At 40.4% G+C, this 23,718-nt stretch overlaps 3 protein-coding genes across 3 annotated transcripts in view; 2 read left to right on the top strand and 1 right to left on the bottom strand.

The window, feature by feature from the left end:
- Nucleotides 1–201: 201 nt before the first annotated feature.
- On the top strand, nucleotides 202–3,954 carry masp2 (MBL associated serine protease 2; the record flags this gene model as incomplete). Its single annotated transcript, XM_080496898.1, has 6 exons — nucleotides 202–209; nucleotides 284–506; nucleotides 602–779; nucleotides 2,067–2,198; nucleotides 3,375–3,571; nucleotides 3,787–3,954. 6 exons carry the CDS (start codon nucleotides 202–204, stop codon nucleotides 3,952–3,954), a joined length of 906 nt encoding a protein of 301 aa, XP_080353024.1.
- A 1,752-nt stretch (nucleotides 3,955–5,706) lies between these two features.
- Nucleotides 5,707–12,667, bottom strand: dffa (DNA fragmentation factor, alpha polypeptide). The gene is made up of 6 exons (XM_080496696.1): nucleotides 12,515–12,667; nucleotides 11,226–11,384; nucleotides 10,949–11,097; nucleotides 9,882–10,086; nucleotides 8,795–8,922; nucleotides 5,707–8,301 (listed from the first exon to the last, which is right to left on the bottom strand). Exons 1-6 carry the CDS (start codon nucleotides 12,606–12,608, stop codon nucleotides 8,077–8,079), a joined length of 960 nt encoding a protein of 319 aa, XP_080352822.1. The 5' UTR covers nucleotides 12,609–12,667; the 3' UTR covers nucleotides 5,707–8,076.
- A 1,794-nt stretch (nucleotides 12,668–14,461) lies between these two features.
- pex14 (peroxisomal biogenesis factor 14) overlaps nucleotides 14,462–23,718 on the top strand; it is a 46,459-nt gene continuing 37,202 nt past the window's right edge. The window contains exons 1-2 of the mRNA XM_080497311.1: nucleotides 14,462–14,528; nucleotides 16,973–17,023. Of these exons, the coding sequence (XP_080353437.1) occupies nucleotides 14,493–14,528; nucleotides 16,973–17,023 (87 nt within the window). The 5' untranslated portion in view covers nucleotides 14,462–14,492. The remainder of the gene's footprint in view (nucleotides 14,529–16,972; nucleotides 17,024–23,718) is intronic.

The raw sequence follows: 23,718 nt of genomic DNA, 5'->3' as shown, positions 1-23,718 counted from the left end.
AATGACAATAAATTGTTCTGGCATATATTAGTCTAATAGACTTCTGTGGGTGAACAAGGTGGAGAATGATGACAAAGTGATCATGTGCATGTCCCATTTGTTTACTTAAATGTCAGCCGGCCAGGACAGAGTTCATTTACCTTCAGCTCGGTGGGAGCGAGACGACCAAAGCACGGACTGTCTGAGGACTGAAGAGCCAGTATGGCAAGGTGAGTGTCACTTACTCATTTTGCAGCATTATCCTTGAAACGGCTCCCATCACACAGCTTTTTTCTCTCTCCAGTAACCTCTATGTATGTGTCCTTTTCTCCCTCCTCCATGTTTCACTGAGTGTGGAAATGGCAGGATTATACGGCAGCCTCACCTCCCCCGGTTACCCTCAGCCATACCCAAACAACCAGCGCATAGTGTGGAACATCACAGTCCCAAATGGCCACAGGGTCAAACTCTACTTCACCCACTTCAGCTTGGAATCCTCCGACCAGTGTGAATACGACTACATCCAGGTACACGCAGGAGAAACTGCTAGACCCTAGTTATCAGAGCTCGAGACAGGAGCGTGCTCACTTAAAACAAAAGCCCTCTGACCTTGTCAAATCAGGTTTTGGCAGAGGGGAATGAAACCTTGCGGTTCTGCGGAGAGGAAGAGAAGAACCATGAAAGCACCCCGAGGAACACCGTCATCCTGTCGGCCGGGAACCTCATGTCAGTGGTCTTTAGGAGTGACTACTCTAACGAGGGCCGATTCACCGGCTTCCAAGCATTTTACACCTCAGAAGGTGATGCAAAATAGTGACATTGGTTGCTAGAAGGCAGATACATTTTTGGAAAGGGGTTGGAGAGTCTCTACAGAAATAATACCACAATTTTAACTTCACAAGCAGTGAAGTAGGGGTTTTCAAACTGCGGGTGAATGCACCCCCCCTCACACAGAGGTACATTGCATCTTGATCCACCTATGTAGCTCTACCAAGTTACATGATTGGCTATCAATGGTAACAGCTGTATGAATCTATAGGCACAAATATTGCATAACGCCTCTTGCGATAGATGCTTTTCATTGAAAAGTAATTATACAGTGTAGTCTGAAACTGTAGCAGCTGTTACTCTGAAGGCGTTCCATTAAAACTAAAATGTTTATTTACTTTCATTCCATCATGATTTCCTTTCTAAAATCAAAAGAAAAAAAAAAATCAAGCTGGGACATGGCTTCACTCAGACCTCCAGCTTTTTCCTGCTGCTTATGTTTATCATTAAAAAAAACAAGCTTCTCCAACAAATGTTTATTCCCTCTGAATCTGAGATTGGCAACAACTGTTCCCTTGAACTTTTTGGTACAAGTCAAAGGGTGTGTGGAGTTAAGCATTTAGTTGGACTAGTTTCTCTCTCAATATGTGAGAAGAGACCGTGCTTACATTTTAAAAGCATTTATTTCCAAGGTTTTGTCTGCTCTGTGGAAGTATCACTATGTAGGATATCACTTTTTTCAGCAGAGAGGGGGTATATATCCCTTCAAATCATCCAAAGCACACCTTGCATTATAATAGTGACACAATATGGCAGTCAGGTGAAGCACACGCTAATAAAGAAAAAAGTCAAACATTCGGATGGCAGCTGAGTTTGAATTGTAGCTTCAAAAATCAAACTAAAATGTGAATTTCTTTACCTCTATTCTCTACTCTGTGGTTAATTTCTAAGGGAAATGCCATTGAAAGGAAAAAACAATTTCTAAATGTGGGGTATGTTTGTATCATTAGTTAATTTTTCAATGGAAACATAATTTAATTGGCTGTTAAAATAACACCTCAGACCCTTCTGCAGCCCCTTTGTTTGAATCATTTGTTTGGTCATACCTTCAGCCAAGCCAAAACTAAAATGAACCAGACTTAATTAGCTTCTGCTTGACTTGCAAAGGCGAAGCAAATAATCAAGCAAGAGAGGTAAATAATGACGCTAACTGAGGTATTACAAAATGTGAAGACAATTCCCCATCCTTTAATTTGAGTGGGCTCATGGAGAGAAAATGGAATGTTTACTTTGCTCTTTCCTGTGTCTGTCTGTCCCAGACATCGATGAGTGTCTGTCCAGGGTGGATGGGGAGAGAGTGTGCGATCACTTTTGCCACAATTACATAGGAGGCTATTACTGCACATGCAGACAAGGACACCTTCTCCATGACAACAAACGATCCTGCACAGGTAAGAGGGGAACACACCAGAGCTCAAGAGGCACGCTCATCTGAGTACAATCACAGGCAAGCTGGATGCCGAGGGGCACCGCTGAGAGTGTGGCCTACACGGTGTTTGACTGAGTATTGATCTCTGTAATTAGGGTATGCAGTGTTTCTCAAGGGAAATGCACTCGCGCTCAACTCCTCACATCCACACGTCACAGATATTTGGTGGCAATACAGCAAACTGGTTCTCATTATTGTGTATTGACCTGTGTGTGACTTTCGACCACACTTTTAATTTCCCACATTTACGGATGATATTTACATAAAAGTCTTTCAGCTGCCACAGCAAACTGTTAAAGTAGTTCTGACGTGTTATGGAGATAATTAGCATACATATTTGTGGGTCATTGCCGACTTTTTGAGGAGGAAATTAGATCTGGTTGCTGTGTTTGTAGAGACACTTAATTATCCCAAGGAAAAGCTATTTGTCCTTTTAAACGTGCTCATTATTCCTCTGATGCACTGTGAAAAGCGTCTTCATAAAACAATTTTGCAACATTTCACACAGGGCACGCATTACATATTGGATATTTATTCTGTCATCGCTGGCCAGTGCTAACTAATTTCAGGCTGAAGAGGCTGACTGATGCATAAAGTACTTGATCTCTGCCAGATGGAGTAAGGCAAGGTTAATTACTGTTGATTCCTGAGGGAAAAGCAACTTCAAAATGGCATTAAAAATTGATACCTGTGTGCAGCGCTAATAGTGTGCTGACAATTGGTAATTAATCACAATTACTAGCTGATGTGCCTCCGATGATTATTCTTTGCCAGAGGAAAAAAGGTGACAAAACAAATCATGCAACGAATAGGCAAAAAAATGATTATCTGCCTACAGATTGTTCTAATTATATGAATTACAGCAACTCTGCCTCTTTGCAATGCTCATTTGTTTCTGTCTCTAACAACATCTGCACATTTGCCAGCGCATTAACGCAAGGCCAAATGAATCCCATCATTCATGAAGTCGGCAAATGTTTCAAATGATGTGAAAGTATGATTTTATTCTGATCAGAAAACTTTTTATAGCCGACACTTCATAACCCAGCAGCTGTTGGTACAGGAGTGTGTTGTCAACCGTGTTAAAATGAGCAGGCAGTACTTTCCAGATGTCCAAACGTGCGTGTCTTCTGCACAGTGCCATGTCCTGGTCAGGTGTTGACATCACCGTCAGGAGTTTTGACCAGTCCAGGCTACCCGAGCCCCTACCCACCCATGAGTCGGTGTGATCACACCATCCTTCTGCCCCAGGGCTCCAGAATAATCCTGGACTTCCTGGAACCCTTCGACATAGAGGGACACCAGGACGTCCCCTGCCCGTACGATTCATTGAAGGTCAGTAGATTAACGCGAGCGTCCCTAATAGGCACAAGGCAATGTATTCCTCCTCATGCTTGTGGAGGCTGTTTGTCACCGACTCGTGTCTCCTTTGGTGATATACTGTATGCTCATACGGTTTCCTGCATATTGAACCTTGCAGAGACATCAGTCAGTGAGACAATCAATTAATCACCGTCCTTTTCTTTTATTATCTGTTTTGCCTTCTTAAGATTTCCACAGTGGGACAGGAATACGGGCCTTTCTGTGGCTCAACCCGACCGGGCCGCATCGACACAGGGAGCTACCAGGTACATGTCTCCTTCAGGTCGGACGCAAGTGGGAAAAACAACGGTTGGAAGATCCAGTACACCAGCACCAAGGTGGAAAGCCTCAGTTGATTTTCACCCCAAAATAAAATCGTATTCCAATTGTGATCAGATTTTCTTCTTTTTGTTGTTTCTCACAGAGAATGACCAAATGAAATTAACATCATAAGGCAGCGATCACATTATTAAATAAGCAGTACAACACTGTCTGGCTTCATGTATGGTCAGACAGCCACTGTGTCTGAAAGTGATTAAAGAGACACTGTTTTTTTTTTAATGTAAAAATGATTAATTTGTCGGGAAATCATTCTGCAAGTCAGTCAGTCAGTCATAAATTGTAGTTATTTAACCTTCATGCATTATGCAGCTTGTTCTAAGCAATCCAAGCTCTTCTCCTATCAAAACAGTCATTAAAGGGTTCTTCAGTCCTATGAAATTGCCTCTCGTTTGTCTCTTTTGCATTCACTTACTAATATTTCCACCATCTGTGTGCCCCCATGAGTGGCATAAAAGACCACGTCTGAATGTAGGAACGTGTGAAAGAAAAACACTTATGTTGGTGTTGCTTCTGTCATTCATTATAAAAAAAAAAGAAGGAATCTTCAAAATGACGCCTTCTTGAGGTCAGCACCATTTTGATGTGAACTCTATGACCTTATGAAGCCAGATTATTCCAACTTTGAATGAACTGTATTTGCTGCTCCATATGTTGAAGTTAGAAAGGACGAGACATGTGTTGACCCGTGTCTGACCCCAGCATTTGCTGTCCAGCAGAATCATCTCCGAGAGCCATGTGATAAAATTGGAAGAGCGTGGACTAAAGTAAGAAATGCTCAGACGGTCCTTGGGGTACGTGGGCGCTTACCGAGCAAACCTGCACCATTAAGTCATAATCTGATCCTCACAAACTGTGTGACACATGATAGTACAATTGACTGCTCCTGTGCCATATTGTACTCACCGCCAACAGTTCAGCTTCGTCGGCGTTCTCTTCCACAGGAATTACGCACAACATGAAACCCATTAAACAGCCGTTGGAGGAATATCCAGCAGCAGCATGCTGCCCACAGCAAGTATGAACACCTCTCATCTACTCCAGCAGGAGCTTAGTGTGATAGTGTAGAAAAACATGTACAGGTAAACAACTGTCACGCATTATTTATTATGATTAAATTATTTGTCGACAAAGAAAAGCTCTCAGTTTTAAGATCAGGGGTTTTCAATGTCATTCACCTTTGTCTCGGGACAAGTAGAGACTTTTGGTTGAATGCCGATTTTCTTTTTTCCCCAACCACAATAGAAATAAATAAACAAAACACAAAGTCAACAGAACAAACAAAGACAATAACAACGGAACGATTTAATGGAAGATTTGAACATGAAGTTTTATGTTTTTGACATGTTTTGTTAATAGCTCTATCAATTACATGGCAATAAAAGGCATGAATCTTTGTCTGCCTCTTTTTAATCCAAGAATAGTTGGCAACTCTTTATTTACACATAGCTTGGAACTGTGAAAACAGTTTGCACAAAAACTTAGTTTCAGTTATGCTTCCAATGAATTCAGTTTAGTAAATGATAATTTCAATAAAATAAATCAAGATCTTTTAAACTAAAAGCACATAGTTAATGCAGGTTAAAGTCATCCTCCTGACCCTCTGATTATTCCTGAACTGACCCCCAAGGTGGCCCATCCCAGACTTTGAGAGCGGCTACCCAATATGATCTTCAACTTTTGTTTTTTATTTTCTAAAGGTGACACAAGAACATTTCTCTCTTGAAGAGTGTGAAAATATGTAAGTAATAATAAAATATGACAATAAGGAGACTGAAAGCTCATTTATTAAAAAAAAAAAAAAAAGAAAGAAAATACCTTTATACAATAAAAATACTTTACCTCACATATTGTTGAATAAAAATCTTTAGCAAAAACAAATGGAATGTTCTGGGATAATTGCACAGCACAGTTCCCATAAAGTTGAATATGAAAATCCTGATGAAACTATGTCACGCTGCAGCTCCAAATTTTGTCTTGTACATAAACACAATACTGAGTAATAAAGAGATGTCTGGGATTGCTGTACTCTTCCCCAATAGTGAAATACAAGCAGACAGTGACATCTCAATTTCACCGCGGCACAAAAGAAAGAACTTTCCACGATCTGGAGTTCATCATTTGTATTCATTGTTCAAAGACGGATGGGATGACAGGCGATCTCCAACATGAGTCACACAGACCTGCACACATTGTCCACACGGTCTTACATCACACAGCCACCAGACTGATACATAACTTGTATAATACTATATAATAGACCGTCTTAAGGAGCGCTCATCCAGTAATATTGATTTAGAGATGACGCTCTCTCATTCTGACCCATAATGTTGGCTATAATGTGTTCAGCCAGGCTTATACGTACGAAGAGGTATACGTCTCATCCCGTCAAAGCCTGAATTGTTTGAATGATAAATTAATATGTGAAAGTCAGTGAAATGTTGCTATTCTAACCCACAGGAGGTTAGCTATTGTACAAAGTAGTTGCTGAGAATATCTCTCTCGAAAATGTGACACTGTGTGGCCTTTTCTGTACATTTTCTTTGGTGTGGTGCCCGGGATAGACAGTCTCTGCTCTCATCACGGTTCATTTCTCATCTGTTAATCTTTAAATTTCACACTCGCGTGCACATTTATTTTAAAATGTCAAAAAAAAAAAAAATTTTTTTAATTACACTGTGACATCCTCAAAGAAATTTCAAAATACAGTACTTGTACTTTTCATTAGTCAGGAAACTGCTTAATGACAGACAAGAGCAAACAGAAAAGCACAGTATTTGTCTGGCTGGCAATTGTAAATTGACTGCAACAACAACTGTAGTTATTTATTCTGATGCACATTGATAAGTTCCCTCTAGTTTCTTTTTTTTACATTTTTCTATCCCAACTGGCTGTGTTTAATGGACAAAGGATACTAAAATTAGAATTGATATGCAACAAATTATTATGCTAGTTCAAAACGTTTGGACAAATTTATTTTTGCTGCTGCCTCCGCGACCCGGCCCCGGATAAAGCGGTAGCCAATGGATGGATGGATGGAAATTTATTTTTGTCAATTGTAGGTCCCACATTATACAGTTTTTCAACAATTTTACACGGTTGTCAGAAATCCAACAACATTGTATTCAAAGGGTATTGCCCCAAATTCAGCCGGTCTCAAAGTCCCTCCTGTGAGCTCTACTGAGAACAGACCGTTTCTGTATCTGTACCTTTAAATGCTAATGAACGAGTCTGTCCACACATACTACCCCTCTGTTTTCCAGTATAGAAATGGCAGCAGTTTGTAATTTTAGAGGGCAGAGCTCATTTTTATCTGTGGAAGGGTCAAAATCCAGTATCCAGTAGCAGAGGGTGTGGTTATTTCCCTGCATGAGGTCATGAAGGGAAAAATCTGATTCTTGGGGCCTTTAAGACTACTTGCGTTGAGTCTGAAACTGAGGACTTGTACCTTGGAGTATCGTAAAGAATGGAAAACAGTAGAAACAGCAAGTCTGGATATTTCTAGTTGTAGACAGAAGAGGAGAAAAGCTCACAAAGGCTCATCAGTGGGTGAGTCATTTCATTTGGAAAACTTTTTTTTCTTCTTTTTTGGAGGTATAAGATTGTCGGACATGTATTATTGGATTTTTTTATACTTTGTTTTCCCTCTTTGAGAGATGTGCTTTGACCTTTAGCTTCTCGAGGTTCAGGATCTTCTTGTGCAGATCCTGTCATTTGGTGAGGTTAATGACGAACCAGCACATTTAACCCATGAGCTAAAGTTTGATCAACAATCACGAATAAAATTACTCTTTCACATGATGTTACACCATGGTTTTGAGTTCTCATGATATGTTTATCTGTACTCTTTTCGGCTCACCAAAACAAGTAAACAACCAACAAAAAAGCAAATGCCAGAGGTTAACGTCGCCATGTCTTTGATAAACATGACTGTGTAAATCACCCTGATTTCCTCTTGAGGCCAATAATTCCAAAAAGGTTAACTAGTTTTATAAAATGATGCAAATGCTCACATCTTCAGCATTCATGTATTCCACTACTAAAGACACCATCAGTAGCATGGGGACAAATCCCATTCTGCTGACCCCGAGGCAGGCCACGTGCATCCGTATCAGTCTCTGCTCAGGTGGAGCCTCAGCCTAGTCGCTAGCATGAGCCGGCACTTCAACGCCCTCCTCCTTGCTCTCCTCGCTGGGCGGCTGGCTGCTGTCCGGCTGTGAGCTGCTCCTAATGGACTGCACAGCCTGAATCTTCTGCAGACGCGTCTCCAGCTCAGCCTTGCAGGCCTGCACCAGCACAGTTGTCCTGGCTTTGTCCCAGCCGAGAACTCGCTGCATAGCCTCCGCGCCTTTTGTCACAACCACCTGAAAGGTTACATGAACAGGTGATTCACGTTAGAGATTTCATAGCTACTCAAATGTATTATCTGCATTCGTACTATGCTTGTTTTTACTCTCAGAGAATCTGATTTTAGTGACATGCCATATAATGAAGATTATTGCAAAATTTTTAAATACCACTGTATTGAAATGTGGGTGGGCCTGATGAGATTTAAGTAGGTCATTGCTTTTAGGTTTACATACTTGCTTTGTCATTTTAAAAGCTACTTGTTGATGTGGCGGCTCGTGTTACCATTGGCTTTGCGTCACAAGGAGTGATGTAAGAATATGATGACGTCCAAGATACCCCATAGGACAGAAGAGCTGGTACATGGTTCCTGACTTGGTAACATTGTTAAAATTGTTTGCTCGTGCTTAAATTTGATTTGAACTTTTCCGAGATTGCTTTCTTCCAGGAATTTCTGACTATATAGAATAGAAGTTGGGGTGGAGTACGAGTGCAGACTGGTACGAATACCTGCAGATCCTCAGTGGAAAGCCTGGTCTCGGGGCTGGTTTTGCCTTTCAGGACCATCAGCGTCCTGCGCATGAATCCAGATGCGGAGTCCACCTCTAATCCATCCAGCATGTCCACGTCAACGGCTCCTGAAACATTAAAGCAGGTTTACTCTTGGGATCAGGTTTTGTCTGAAAAGGTTTGTGGCTGGAAGACAGAGACAATTCAACAGCAACAACAGTTCCACCTAGTGACCAAAATATACGGCTGCAACTCATCTCTTGCAAACTAGAGAGGAACTGCTATAAAATGCATTTTTTTTTTTTTTTACAATCAAACTGTTCATTTCATTCATTTTGTTGTGTTTACTGTACATTTTTTCATTCTGCAATAACACAAACTAAAAGACAAATGCGCATTAAAAAACTTGCAAATTAAATATAAATACAGAGCTTTGCAACCACATTTTAATGCAACTATACACCAATAAAACTAATTTGGAAATGCACGTTGACTCGCTCGACATCACTGATCCTTGTTTAATGAACAACCATTTTTTTTTAACGGCTTTACCTTATGAAGTCATATCATAATGTGCATTATTTCACCGAGTTTTTATTGATCATAGTGATTGATTGGGGCTTTTTGATTAGCAGAGGAAGACATGAATTAATGTGAAAGTCACAGTTACCAAACACCATCAGTACTGTGACAACAAATAATTCAGTGTATTAATATCTTTACTGTTTATCAAACCACGTCTAAAACAAATGAAATATAGGATTACAAAATGTCAAATAAAACCTTCTCGTAAGCTCGAAGCAGCTTTATGACGACCTGAACATTTCTATTTACACTAGCGGATGTTGTAATAGAATAAGAGCAATAATTCTAGTAGTTATAGTCGATTTTCTTTGAGAACTTAAGATCACTGTGCCATTCAGTTCCTGAAGGGGGTTTAAAAGCCAATAGGTCTCAGAGACAACAAGGACATTTTAACAGAGACGATAAAAAAAAAGCCAGTGTGTAAATAATGACATCTCTTTGGAAGGAGAGTCAAGAATTAAACCTTAAAGATTTTTAACTGCTGTATAGAACACGGCCGTACCTCCCTGGGTCGACTGGTTGAGCGCTTCCTGTTGTCGGTCCTCTTTCTCCACAGCTTGGATGTAGAGCTGAAGCAGTTCCCTGGACTGTCTCTCCTCCTCTCTTCGATCCAAAACACTTTGCAGCGTCTCCTGGAGATCCGCGGCCTTCTTCTCTGGGAAGCCCAGAGCGGATGCCAGTTCGGGACACGGGGCATCCACTAAGCTCTGTAACAGCAGGGGGGGGGGGGTACAACTTATGTAATAGGTGGCTTTTTAAGCTCAGGATTCACACACTCCTGCGCACAGTGAATACAACATAAAACCTCCATCTATCGATCCATGTTCTCCACCCAATTTATCCGCTAATAACTGCAGCATCACGATAGATTTAACACATGTTGGATTTTTGGTTTTCACTACAAAATATCATCAGACTTATACCACTTTGAATTAACGTGACAACATGATAAATGGGAAATGGATACAGCACATTTCACATTATCTGTCATATTCAAAGCACTCACACATTCATGGAAACAGTCACATTTTGGTGATGACGGTAGCACACAGCTTCATTGTTCAGACACTTCTACACACTAACAGAGTGAGAATACATTTGAACTGTACACATTCCATTGGGTGATCATCCGATCTATCAAACGAGCAACAAGTTCACCTTTGGATGAAACTCCAGTTTGAAAAAAATTATAATCAAAAAGAGACACTCTTCTGGTCTTCACCTCGTAGCTGTGTTTGTCTGTACATGTTGCCACTTAATCAAAAAAAAAAAAAAATCTGCTGAAGCAGCTTTTCTATTACAAATCTTTGTCATGGGTGTTCAAATTGTTGTTTTTAAAGGCTAATAGTGAGCTGAGCCAACCTAAAGTAAAAAAACACCATAAGTCTTGTATAGAGCAGTTTTCCCAAAAACTCCCATAAAGTATTAACTACTTCTCAGTCGCATTTAATTCTAATGTCAATGGCCGGCATTCAGTTCAATTCACCCATAAAAACAAATCTATGCACAAAACACGTTTCTCAGTCAAAAATGACACAGTATCTTTAAATAGAGTAATAATGTTGGCACCTGAAGGTCTGCCTCAGACATGAGGATGATGCTAGCCAGGTCCTGCTTCAGCTGCTGGGCCAGGTACCAGAAAGGTGCACTCGAGGCATCCACAGCATCCGCCTCCAGCATCATCGAATCCCTGGCCATCCAAACTGTGCCACCTTCAACTACAATGAGAAGTAACAGTAGAAATGCATTTCTATTTCATCCTTTTTTTTTTAACAGACAGGAATCAGTCTGGATTATAGATGAGACAGAGGCAGAGGGGGAAAAAAAAGAAGAAAAATCTGCTTACACGTTCGAGCTGGAGACCACGTTTCTTTTTCTTGCAACAGCATGAACTTTGTGTTTGTGGGTAGACAGAGAAAGTAGGATTCATCTTCGACTATCGTCCCGTCGTTCTCGAGAACCAGCGTGACTGTATCGCTGGGCTTGTACCCAAGAAACTCACACCCTGGAGGAGAAACAGAGACAAAGCTTATACACTGAAGTTCAAATATGTCAGCTGCTCTTTGACCTAAGTGTTTATTTGCTTTAGTGCTGTTGAGTGTTTGTCCTGTTTACTCCTTTTGTACTGTCTTATGAGTAATGTCCTTTGAAAGAGCTGCGTTTTGTTGATTGTAGACCTAAAGGGAACAAAACACTTCCAAGAGCAGCGATCCCATTTAAGTTTTTTTTTCCTTTATCATTTTTAATATGTTAGTATTACTGACAATGTGAGTAATTTAAATATTGATTTTTCTTATTACTCAGCCAGGTGGAGGTAACAGATTACTGCTACAGTCATTACTGTGATTAGGTGGTGTGATCTCGCTGTCCAAGGTCTTCACTGTGCATCATGTGATATGAATGTTTGAGTTGGCATTTTTACACTGAATGCTTCTTGTTGATGCTCACTGAGTAAATGGGGGTTGCATGCTTGCTGATGATTCCTCAGCAGTGACTTGTCTGCAGAGGGATTCAAACTAGTGAACTTAAAGTGACCCCAAGACTGTAGCATTTTTTCTGTACTGGTACTTATACAAGTATTGTTCAAGTATGCAGTTTTATACAAACCTTTAAAGCATGAGACATTGACGAATTTATATTTTCAACAGGTTACCTGAATGAATCAAATGCTTTTTATTGACAACAGTGATAAAATAATCCAATGGTTAAAAGTAACTAAAACTAGTTTTGATAATAGAACTTCGACCTCCAACTTAGTTGTATTTCACTAGACATGATCAATTCTATTTCTCCCTCTGACATAGGCATTGATCAACCTAAAACACACATGTTTGTTGGACAGATGGGTCAGGACAGGCAGCAGTGATCTGGGAAACGCCTGCTGACTACTATTCAAGGAATGAGCAGAGGGAGAGTCAATTCATGTTCAGCTGCTGCAAGTTTGAACATGATGACGGAGGAGAGGTTGCGGGTGATGGCGACAGATAAATCAGCTCAGGTTGTGAATTCAAACCAATGTGGCTTTTAATAAATAAGCCCTGAAATTAACTTTACACAATCCACAGTTTCATTTATAAGCCAAAAAAAAAAACCCAATGCATTCCTCTCGAAGTTACAGCCATGACAACAACTCACCTTTCTGCTTGAGTTCATCCAGAGAGGGAACAACCAGACCGTAGGATTTCTGTCGTGTGAAATTGCACACCTTACAGGGTTTTCTATCTGCCATGGTGAGGTTTATGGAGAGGAATCGTTCACCTTTCTTTGACTAAATCCACTGAAAACACAAACAGGTCTCGACTCCCCTCTCCCTATGTCTCTCCAAGAATACGGAAGTGCTGCCGCGCCGCTATGAACTCTGGGATTTGTAGTTTTTTGCCCAAGCAGGCTCACGCAAGAGGGAAGTGGAAACTTCAAATGATTTGATGTACACACAGAAATAATCTTTTATAATGAACAATTACAATTGTAACTGAAGTATAAAAGTATAAAGTATAAAATCGTTACATAACACAAATAGTTTAGGGTGAATTAGATGCATTTCTCTAAAAAAAAAAGTAGGTGGACATGGAATCAAGATAAGCCATTCATATTTTTATTTTTGTTTTATTTGTAATAAGATTATAATAACATACATAGCATTTCTTGTGTGTGCTCATATGCAGTGTATGGTAAGTCCAAATGTTTCTAATTATTTCTAATTTCTAATTTTGTTTGGCAGGTCACCAGAGGACAAATACTGAGATACAGACACCACGTTTTCATGTAACACGATTTTGGCCAATTAGGTTTACAATCATTATCAGAGTGGTCATGTTTTTTACTCTTTTCTCAATTGACAGGAATTGTGGCAGCACCATCTTTGTGAGCTCGACCAATGCATGCTTCTCAGAAGCAATACTAGTAATAATTGTTGGAAGTGGATCAAAAAAGTGAGACAATGAAACGTTCACAGCACTGTCACACTTCACTTGGGAAATAAAACAGCAATTTCTTTCCATGAGCCATTGGGAGGTCTCAGTATCAAATTTCACCTCTTTTTATGTGACACTTGGCAGCTATTAAGGAAATTGATGCTCCATTAGTAAGTTATTACTCCTTCTATTGGGATATATCCATCACATTTGTCTTGATTGACAGTATTGTCTTGGAGCTGTCATGCTGTGAGGTTGTATTACTAAATGAATAAAAGGAAGAACTACTATGGGATTTAGACTCAGATTAGTCACACTACCACAGTAAATCTATTTTTTAAAATTATACACACATGTATATATATACATACACACACACACACACACACACACACACACACACACACACACACACACACACACACATATATATATATATAATAACTGGAGTTTAAAATGAAAACAAAAGTTGAAAAAGCAGAATTCTATGAAACAACATTGTATAAAATAATAGGCAAAAAAAACCCTGTATTTTTAGTATATGATGAGAACTTTGATCAATTAATTTGATATTGTATTGTTTTTTCCAAATGAACCTTTAACATAATGTCTGTATCCATCCATAATACTTGTATATTCCATTGTCAAGGAGAACGTTAACATTTTATATTATAATCACCTATGAAAAACGGGTTTAATATTTAAGGGCAAGGACATGCTATAATAAAAGAAAGATGCCTTGATGGTCAGTTGAAAAAAAAAAAATATATATATGTATGTATATATATATTCAGATATTATCTCATAAATAATCACTGCAGCACTCTCGACTTTATAAGATTATATCCTGAGGTGACTGTAAAGATAAGGAGTTTTCACCTACATAACATCTTCAGATAACAAGAGTGTCATTGAAGGTAATGATCTTTTAGGGAAAAGCAACAGTTTTGTTCTTAGAGTTTGCATTTTGAGTTTGCAAAAGTATCAACTTACTTGCATTCTAGCATGTTTTTAATCAATATTTTTTAATGAACTAATTAAACCCATCTTGTTGTGACTTTTTAAAGTTCAGTGTAATTAAATTGGTTTTGGCACGTTGGAGAAACCACATGGTCGCGGACGCGGACACGCGCACAAACCAGAGGAGGAAAGAGAAGAAGCAGTCGATCACAGAGCAGTCGAGCAGCCTCGATAGGAAGATGGCATCCACCGAGCCCCCTGCTTCACAAACACAGGTACAAACAAATATAACCCGCTGCTGTTGGTGTCCAGATACACACGCACACTCTGCTGCCATGAATGCATTACCCGTGACTCTTAAATGCCGTTCTTGTGTTCGGTGATGTTTACGATTGCTCATCCAGCAGAGCTTAGCAGGCTTGCTAGTTAGCATGGCTTACCATGTAGCTTTTAAAAAGTTGCTTCTAAAACAAACACACGAGGACAAGTTGACACTTTTGTTGTTTTGGGTTCAACATACGTCGCCCCAAATTATATGATTTGCATATGATGTCGAAGTTTAACCACGTCTTTGTCGTGGAGCTTCGTCTCTGTAACTGCAGGTGGAGGGGAAAGGTCACTTATTCTCCACACAACCATACTGCTTGCTTCACGTGTTTATTTAGCGTTCAAACACTAATCCTGTCCAATAAATACTTTAAAACTGGGGTGTCAAACTCATTGTATTTAACATGCAGCACAATTTGTCATCTCGTGTGGGCCCAACCAGTAAATAACAGCTTTATAATATATAAATAACTAGTACAGTATGATGTCTTTGTTTGATTGCAACAAACTATTAAGTTGTCATTATGAAATTCACATTTAATGAACTAGCTTTTGACCACATGTGACAAACCTGAGATTTGAGTTAAAAAAAAAAGCCCCTGCAATGTCCACAATATCATGCCTCAGTTCACCATCATCTTGATATTTTAGGATTAGGATTCATATTCATTATCATCACACATGTACGAATACAGTGGAATGAAAGGTAGTTTGACATGCTGAAGGGTATGAGGTACAATCTGATCCCAGCAAACTTAGACTTTTCAATATAAGTCTGGTTGCCAACCGGAAGCTGATAATGTCTCTATTAAAAATGTCCTAAAATAGTGATGCATGGGTGTTGTATTGTCCCATAGGGGCTGTGTGTTCTTGTTTGTAATTCCTGCTGTTGGTTTTTAATCTTTCAGGTCGTGGATCTCTCTCGAAACAACGATTTCTGCATTTCTGCAGAATTAGTAAGCTATCTCAGTCCACAATGACAAGTCTACATATACTGCGACCCAGATTATACCTCATACCCTTCAATCCAATCAAGAAGTGTAAAGTTATCTCAACAGGGTTTGTATGAATATAGACAAATTGTAGTTCCACAGGGCTTTTCACAATGAGAAGATAATGATCCTTTTTAAATGTACAGTGTATACACGTATACAGTGGGTGTGAATGTGTAGAGGAAAGTTCAGCAGGAGGAGGAGTTCAGATTGAGAACGGTTGTGGTGTGGGGTCTGCAGGGGTTAGACTTCAGAAGGTAGGCAACTCGGGGGGGGGGGGGGGGAATGCTGTTCCTAAGCTGTTCTGCTGGTTTTGGTCCGGAGGTACCTGGAGGTCTGCCTGAGGGCAGAAAGGGAAACAGTAAATGACCCGGGTATGAGGAGTCCTTCAAGATGTTGTGAGCGCGATGCAAGCAACGTTTCCTCTCAACGTCCTGTATCGCTGGCAGTGGAGTCTTTATTATCCTCTTACAGATCACAATGGATTTTTGTTATACTGTTAACATCTTCAAAGACACAAAACGTGTGGCCATATGTCGCTGGAATTCAAAAAAAGACAGCAGGCCAGTTTCTTACATTTCTACAGCTTTGTAGCTTTGTAGCTTTGTAATCCTGATCACCTGCACAGGCTCACCACATAAAATAATCTAAGGTGGAAAGAAGATAAGTTACCCCTGTGCAATACTGGTGGTCAAAAAAAGACAGTCTTGTTAATGTGATAATTTCTCACAGCTGTCAAATTTCATCTTTCGGGCTGGATTGGACTCTGACCCACGGGCCGTACGTTTAACACCGCTGCTTTAGAGGCTCCTACATTTGACCTAAGGCAGTTGTAACACTCTTGGCGTGTTTTACGTTCTGCTGGTACAATGCCACAAATGCCACCAAGAGGCAAATATATCTAGAGCTTTTGCATGAAAAAAATGTATCTGTAATGTATCTGAATAACTTATCCATGAGTCTAATGAAGGCACAGTTGCACTATACTAATAAAACTTTATTATGAGCTTAGGCAGACTTTCTCAGTTCTCATGCTTGGCACTAACCTTACAGCATGTCTCACAATCAATTATAACAGCGGAAAGTTATTTCTAAGCAAGATAATTACAACTTTTCACACATGTTAAGAGTTATTTGCAAGTATATCAACTGCTGCCCCATTGACATCAGAATTTATCGATGGACTTGTATCCAGTTTGTGTCGTTTGTGATGAGCAGTGGTGTCCTAGAGGTTCAAGAACCTGACAATGAAATGGGAGGCAGGAGACTTCCGATGGTTGTCACGTGTAATATTTGATGTTCAACGTGTGCATGTTTGTTTTCTTTATAACCTTTATACCGACAGTTCCTCTGTCCTCCACGAGATGGCAGTCTAATACTGATGTTGTTTATTTTGTCAGCACGACTATCCACCTGGAGATGATGCTGCAGCTCGTCCCAGAGAAGCGCTGGTAAGGATTCACTATTTAATTGAAATTACCTCCCTCATAATGCAAAATAGAGTAAAACAGGCATAAAGAAATTAGTTTTTTAGATTTGAGATAAGGTCAAAATCAGGATAATTGTGTTGGAGTTCTATTTGATCATATCTGTTTGATTGTGATTTAAAAAGATGCATAAATAAGAATTTCTGAACAGCTGAAATACTTTTGTTTGTCAATACCAATGCTTGTTTTCTTGGACATACAAGCTCTTCTGCAGCCACAGGGCAGATTTCACTCTTGATGGTCTCTGCCTTGCATTGTGTGCTGACCAGCAAAGTTGGTATCTGTAGCATTTTAAAAACTCAAAGTCTGGAAATTCTTTCCAAACGGAACATTAAATACTTCTTCCCTTGAGCCCCGGTAACTTTAAAGACCCTTATTTGTTCAGTCACTTGATATTACACCATCCCCTGAGACACCCAATGTTAAAGGCTTCCAATTAGCAGACAAGTCACTTTAAGCATAGCTATAGATGTAACTTCATGTTCTCAGTAGTATATCAGAGAATTGGAAACGTGTATTTTCATAATGGGCAGCTGTTTGACAGTTGTTTTCATCTCAAACTGAAAAAAAAAACTAACTTTGAAAACATACTTTCTTTAGTGTGTTGGTTTTCCAGGTTGTCTCTCTATGTCACATCCACAATCTGAATATTTACTGAAGTATTGTTTTTATTCTGGTGTTCTCCTTTGCAAACTGAATGAGTAATTCAAGATTTTAAAACTAGTAAAGAGCCACATTACCATTGTATGATTGTAAATGGACCCCTGTAGAATATGGACTCCAGGGTCCATTCCCCCAATCTTTGCACTGAAATGTGAATACATGTTAACCACATACATGAATATGTACATAGATGACAAAATACAGTAGGTATTGAATAGCATAGTTTAATAAATAGCTATTAGAGAGTGACAACAAGTTTGATGTGCTCACACATGTTCTTCAGGAACACGGCTTTGCCTGATGGTGCAGATAGAGTTGGCACATTTCTATGCCACAGGAAATGGACCCAGGTACAATAACTTACATTAAATACAAGGGATAAAGAGTCTATGTCATAGGAAATGGACCTAAGTACCATAATACACATTTTATATTGACATATCATATGTCATAGAAAACGGATCCGGGTTGTGCAAAATACATTAAATACCATGGGTACAGATTCTATGCCATAGAAAATGGTCATAGATAATATAATACACATTTTATGTAGGGGTCAAAAGCATTTCATATTAATGCAATAAAATGTTTCGAGATATGTTTATGTTAGCTGTACTTGGAATGATCCATTTCCAAGTCATTAAGATCTCTTTCCCAGTCAAGAACATCTTTCATATGCACATTTATATTGGGGGGGGGGGGGGGGGTCCATATCCTAAAAGGGGTGTCCATATGCCATTACTGAATTTGTACCCTGGGTCCATTTTCCAGGGTGTCCATATTCAATACTACACCGTCAATCCTGTATTTTCTGAATCATCTGTGTGCATATTGCACACAGATGTTATTTCTGGACTTTGTCACGAGGCTTTGCATGTAATAACTAGTTTTGTTTAATTGTTGTTGGTTTTTTTTTAATTAACCATCCAGTGTTTTCTATATACCTCTGGAACACTGAACTTCAGGTTAATCGTAATTCATAAGACAATTCTGGGTTTCCTTCCTATACATTGTTAGTAGTTCCATGTGAGTTAACTCTCTTTCCTTTCAGAATTACATTTCTTATTTACTATTCACAAAGCACATGCAGAACTTGGCAAAAAAAAAAGAAAGTATGTCATTCTTTGCCCTATCAGACTGCAAACAAATTTGAGTGAGTGTGTTGGTCTCTTTGAATGATTTAAAAGATGATAAACAGGAGGCTTCTGGTTGGAAATGATTTATTTATTATAATAGTTCTAAGCTATTCATTTTTTAGAGTCCCTTTTTTAATTTTCATTGTTCTACTCGGTATTACGAGCCGTGCTGTGATCACTCTTGTTTTTTTTATATCTTTTTTTTTTTTAATCTCTAAATAGATGTTTTTCTCTCAGTGAGATGTCCCAGGTTAAATGAAGGATAACAAATGCATAAATAAAAGGCAACATTTGACAATAATGAACACAAGCTGTTTTTTTCTTTATTTTGTAAAGTGTGCATGGATGTGTTACTATTAAATGCTTGGCCCCAGTGACGGGTATAACCAGGGATGTTGGGTTCTTGCTAAGTGGGATGAAATGCATCCCAGGTACATTGACTGTCCTTGTATGGGCACAGCTTCCAGGTTGGAGGAGAGCTGCATTGTTCAGCCTACATGTCTCAATGTCATTCACCACCATTCACTCTTCATCTTCCCCCCATCATCCCTTCATGCCAAGACTAATTTAATCCTGGGGTTATTGATTGTGGGAGCATTCTCCCAGGCTTTCTTTCAATTTACTTCAATTTCATCATCCCAGTTCGCTTCAAGACTGCCTCCTCAAAAAGGAAGAAATCCTTGTTACGAGGGTCCTGATTCAAGGCTGGTTGACAAGTCCCACTACCACCACCCTCACTTCCAGCCCCTTTTCTCCTTTCTCTTTTTGATGAGCTGCTCTTTCCCAGTTAAGTGGATTATTACAGTAGGGATAATTCTTGTCACATGGCATTATTTGGATGAGGTGAATAATTGAAATTTGTGTCTGAAAGGATTTTATCTGGATGAGAGGAAAGGGAGTGCTGGCAGGGTTGGGAGGGCAGACGCACGCACGCACGCACGCACGCGCACACGCTGAGAGTTTGTGTAACGTTTATGTGCACATGTGCATGTCAGACAAGCCAGTGTGTCAGTCTGGGGACACCAGTCATGTTAACAGGTTCTGACTCACCTCGCCCAGATCAGCGGGCCCTGGCACACAGCACGGCAAGGGCTCTCTTCAGTGGCAAGAAGGCCCAGCTCAGGGGCCGGAGCCACAGCCTTTGCCACCATGCAGGCCAGAGGGGGCAGATCTGGACCCACCATTTGAGAGGGGAGAAAGTGTGTGTGTGTCGTTCCATGATTGACTGGTACACCAGTCGTTGCCAGCCGCTGCTGTTGCCTCTGGCACTGCTGTTTGCTCGCTCTCACCCCAGCTCGCTCTGTCTATAATCCTCAGCCTCACCCCTCCTCCCACCTTCCTCTCATCCCTGCCATGGCCATTACCCCTGCCAGTCCTCTGTTGGTGTTTTCCCATATAGTCTTAGCGCCTTCCTCCCCCCCCCCCCCCCCCCCCCCCCCCCCCTTATCTCCATTGTCGGTGTATTGGATTCCAACCAAACACATGGCGGCGACAACAACTTGTACACACACAAATGTCTTTGATCACACAATGAAAACACAGAACATGATAAATATCTTGTTATGATATACAGTTGCTCAGAAGTATCATGTGAAATCAACGTAACTTTTTTTCCCCCTCCTCATTAATGTTTTTTGTTTAGACATTTTAAAGGCATTTTTGTTTGTATTGAGGCAAATAAAGATGAGACATCAAAACAGACATTACAGATTTATAGTATCACTTCCTGAATTGTCTTTATGATGTAATTAATAATTGATTCCGATATTTGTTTCTGGCTAACCAAATAATCAGATGATGCCAAGTTTACTGAAAAATACACCTTGTTTTTACTCATCATAGTTTGTGGTCTGGTCGTTTCACAATCACATTCCAGAGGGGAAAGTCTATAGAACACCAAATTAATAATAAAAAAAAAAACAACAACAAAAAACAAACAAACAAAAAAACTTAAGAGATTCATTGGCTTCTTTGAAATTTAGTTTTTTCTTTTTTCTTTTTTTTTTTTTACCAAATAAGCAAATATTTTCAAATCGATGCACAAAAAGTAACAAGGTGTGTTTAAACTGACGAGAAACATGGTTGCACGAGTGTGGAGAAGATGTTCCGTCGAGCAGACCTCATAACATAACAACCCACTTTTGGGTCTCCCTGCTTGTATTAAGCCTATTTAGTTTTTTTTTTTAACTGTGAGGAAATCCACAGGCCCCGAGTGAACAACGCATGTGCTTCACGAGGACAGGAGTTGCCTCTGTGCTCTTCGCACAGTTCGAGCCAGTGTGAACTGGGTGTGTGTTGAAGGTTTTAGGTTTGGGGAATTTAGCACAGCAGAGGGAGGGGGAAAAAGAATTGTAAGAAGAACATCCTCAGTCTCGCAGCAACTTCAAAAGCTCTGCTTCCCCAGGATATTAAGCGACTGTGATGAAAAATTTAGCAAGCGTTAAATAAGCTGCTTTGAAGTGATCTGTTTTGGCTCAGCAGTCTCCAAATTTCCGTAGCCCCACTGTAATCGCCATCTCAGAATGGAGCGGGAATGAAGGATCGGTATGTTAAATGCGGGACCTGGCTGGATGGTATAAGACACGCCGACTGTAACTGGTGCAGTAAAAAGACACAAAGCACTACAGCTGTCCACTTTGGTCGCTCTCCGCCCTGCTCTTCCCCTCATTTCACCTCTTCCTCTCTGATGGCACATGCAAGCAGATGTTGCTCACATGTTCGCTCCGAAAAGAGATTTTTCTCTTTCCTTACATGTGGGTGGAACATAAATGTATCACAGTGGCGATACCAGGAAGTCAGAGGCCGATCTCGGGTCTTGACTCCGTCATTTCTTCAGTCGTCAATGACTTTCTCCCTCGAGAGTGCATGCGTGTGTGTGTGTGTGTGTGTGTGTGTGTGTGTGCGTGTGTCTCCGCAGGATTGTACCGTTCGCACATATTTTCCTTGAAAATTCCATAGATTCTCAGTGATTGCACCCCTTTACACTTTAGCCACCATAAAGCAAGAATAACAAGAAGTTAATCTCTTGTTTGATAATTCATATTTCAATTCATTTCGCATTCATCACTTTTAAAACCATTATTTAAATTTTTGAGAACTCCAGGTTTCTACACGCTCCGAATTAATTATTGGGGCAGACTAAGAAATGGGGGGGCTTGTAATGAGTCTGGTATGGCAACTCCATTCTGTCAAGAAACTAGGCTACCATTTAGTTAGTCGAGGGAACCTTCTCCGAGATTTTCCTTTTTTTCCTCTTTGCTCATTACTTTAATTGTAATTGTAATCCTTTATTGGAGCTGTCTGCAGTAAAGGAGAATTATGGTCCGAGTGGGGGCGCGAGTCATAGAGATATTTCATGATTATTGGGAAAGACGGTCACTAGGTGGCAGCCACTAGTTCGGCCTCGCTGTAATTACTGAGTGGGAAGTGATGGTGAGAAATTTAAAGTGTGTGTGTGTGTGTGTGTGTGTGTGTGTGGGAAGTGATGGTGAGAAATTTAAAGTGTGTGTGTGTGTGTGTGGGAAGTGATGGTGAGAAATTTAAAGTGTGTGTGTGTGTGTGTGTGTGTGTGTGTGTGTGTGTGTGTGTGTGTGTGTGTGTGTGTGTGTGTGTGTGTGTGTGTGTGTGTGTGTGTGTGTGTGTGTGTGTGTGTGTGTGTGTGTGTGTGTGTGTGTGTGTGTGTGTGTGTGTGTGTGTGTGTTGGGAAGAGAGTTTTTTGAGATTGTGATGCAGTCCTCGAAAGAGAAACTTTGAATAAATCTCATCACCTGCCATTTCAAAGCCAATAGATCCTGTGTCCCGTCATGTAGACTACGAACGTGCTCCTGCAGATGTCCGAATCAAGAGTCGTGTTTCCGAGTATGTTCATGGTGTATTTGTACGGCTTTTGATATTGAGGACTGCGGCTGTGTGACATCCGTGGAAGGAAGCGGGATTGTTGCGGTACCGGAAACGGCAGCGCGCCAGATTGTTTCGCTGGAAGTTTTTTTTTTCCCCATTTGAAAAGCACGAAAGGCCAATTCTTGGTTTCACATCCCGCACAGCGCATCATGCGCTGTTTGTTTCAGTGGTTAATGACACAGGAAGGGCCCTCCGTTTTATTGTTGCTGTGTTGCACTTTTTCCCCTCCTCGCCCAACCCGGCAGCGAGCCTCCTTAGAGGACTCTGTATGAATTCTCACTGTCATGTCCAAGGACGAGTGGCGCAGGGTCAGCTAATTGCTTTTATGATTATGATTTCACGTCAGATTTATCGTGCATGCTCGGAGCACATCTTCCAGGTCCTGCCGACGTTGCTGGCTTGGATGGGGGGGGGGGGGGGGGGGGTGGGGGTGGTGGGGGGGGGGATGAGTTTACAGCTCCTGGCTGTGACTTCTTGTTTAAGTGCAGGTCACAGTTTTTGACTCATTACAGTTGAATGCAGAAGGGTGAATCATACTGGCTTTTCCTGTAAATGGCCCCCGTTTCCTATGCTGGTAATTGTGTGTGTTTTTCTCATATTTCACCGCAAAAAGAGTATTTTCATACTTTGTTGTCAACATCTGCTGAAGTTTGGAGGTCACTCGCGAGGAATGACACAGAGAGACAGACTTTGGTTTTTCTGTCGTTTGAACTTTTCACAAGTGATACATCTCTCATCTTGATGTCTGCTTGCAGATGAAATCATTACACTTATTGCTTTCACAGAATGCCAGATTTATCAGTTGAGTCTTTTTTTGATGTTGGTGACTTTTTTTTTTTCTTTTTTTTTTCCACCCACATCCTTGAAACGGATGAGCACAGATGAGTCCAGCCCATTTTATAAATGATCTTTACTTTGTGGTTTCTGCCTGGCGTGCTCAGCCAGACATGTTCTGCATTG

The sequence above is a fragment of the Blennius ocellaris genome (assembly GCF_963422515.1).
Source record: "Blennius ocellaris genome assembly, chromosome: 5".
NCBI lineage: Eukaryota > Metazoa > Chordata > Actinopteri > Blenniiformes > Blenniidae > Blennius > Blennius ocellaris.
Note: the sequence above shows the minus strand (reverse complement) of the source record. Positions and strands in the feature narration are given on the sequence as shown.

Coding starts and splice junctions, on each gene's coding strand:
- dffa (XM_080496696.1), bottom strand. CDS start 12,608: ATGGCAGATAGAAAACCCTGTAAGGTGTGCAATTTCACACGACAGAAA. Junction 11,098..11,225: donor GTGGTCTCCAGCTCGAACGT/GTAAGCAGATTT, acceptor TTCTCATTGTAG/TTGAAGGTGGCACAGTTTGG. Junction 8,923..9,881: donor CAACCAGTCGACCCAGGGAG/GTACGGCCGTGT, acceptor TTAATGTTTCAG/GAGCCGTTGACGTGGACATG.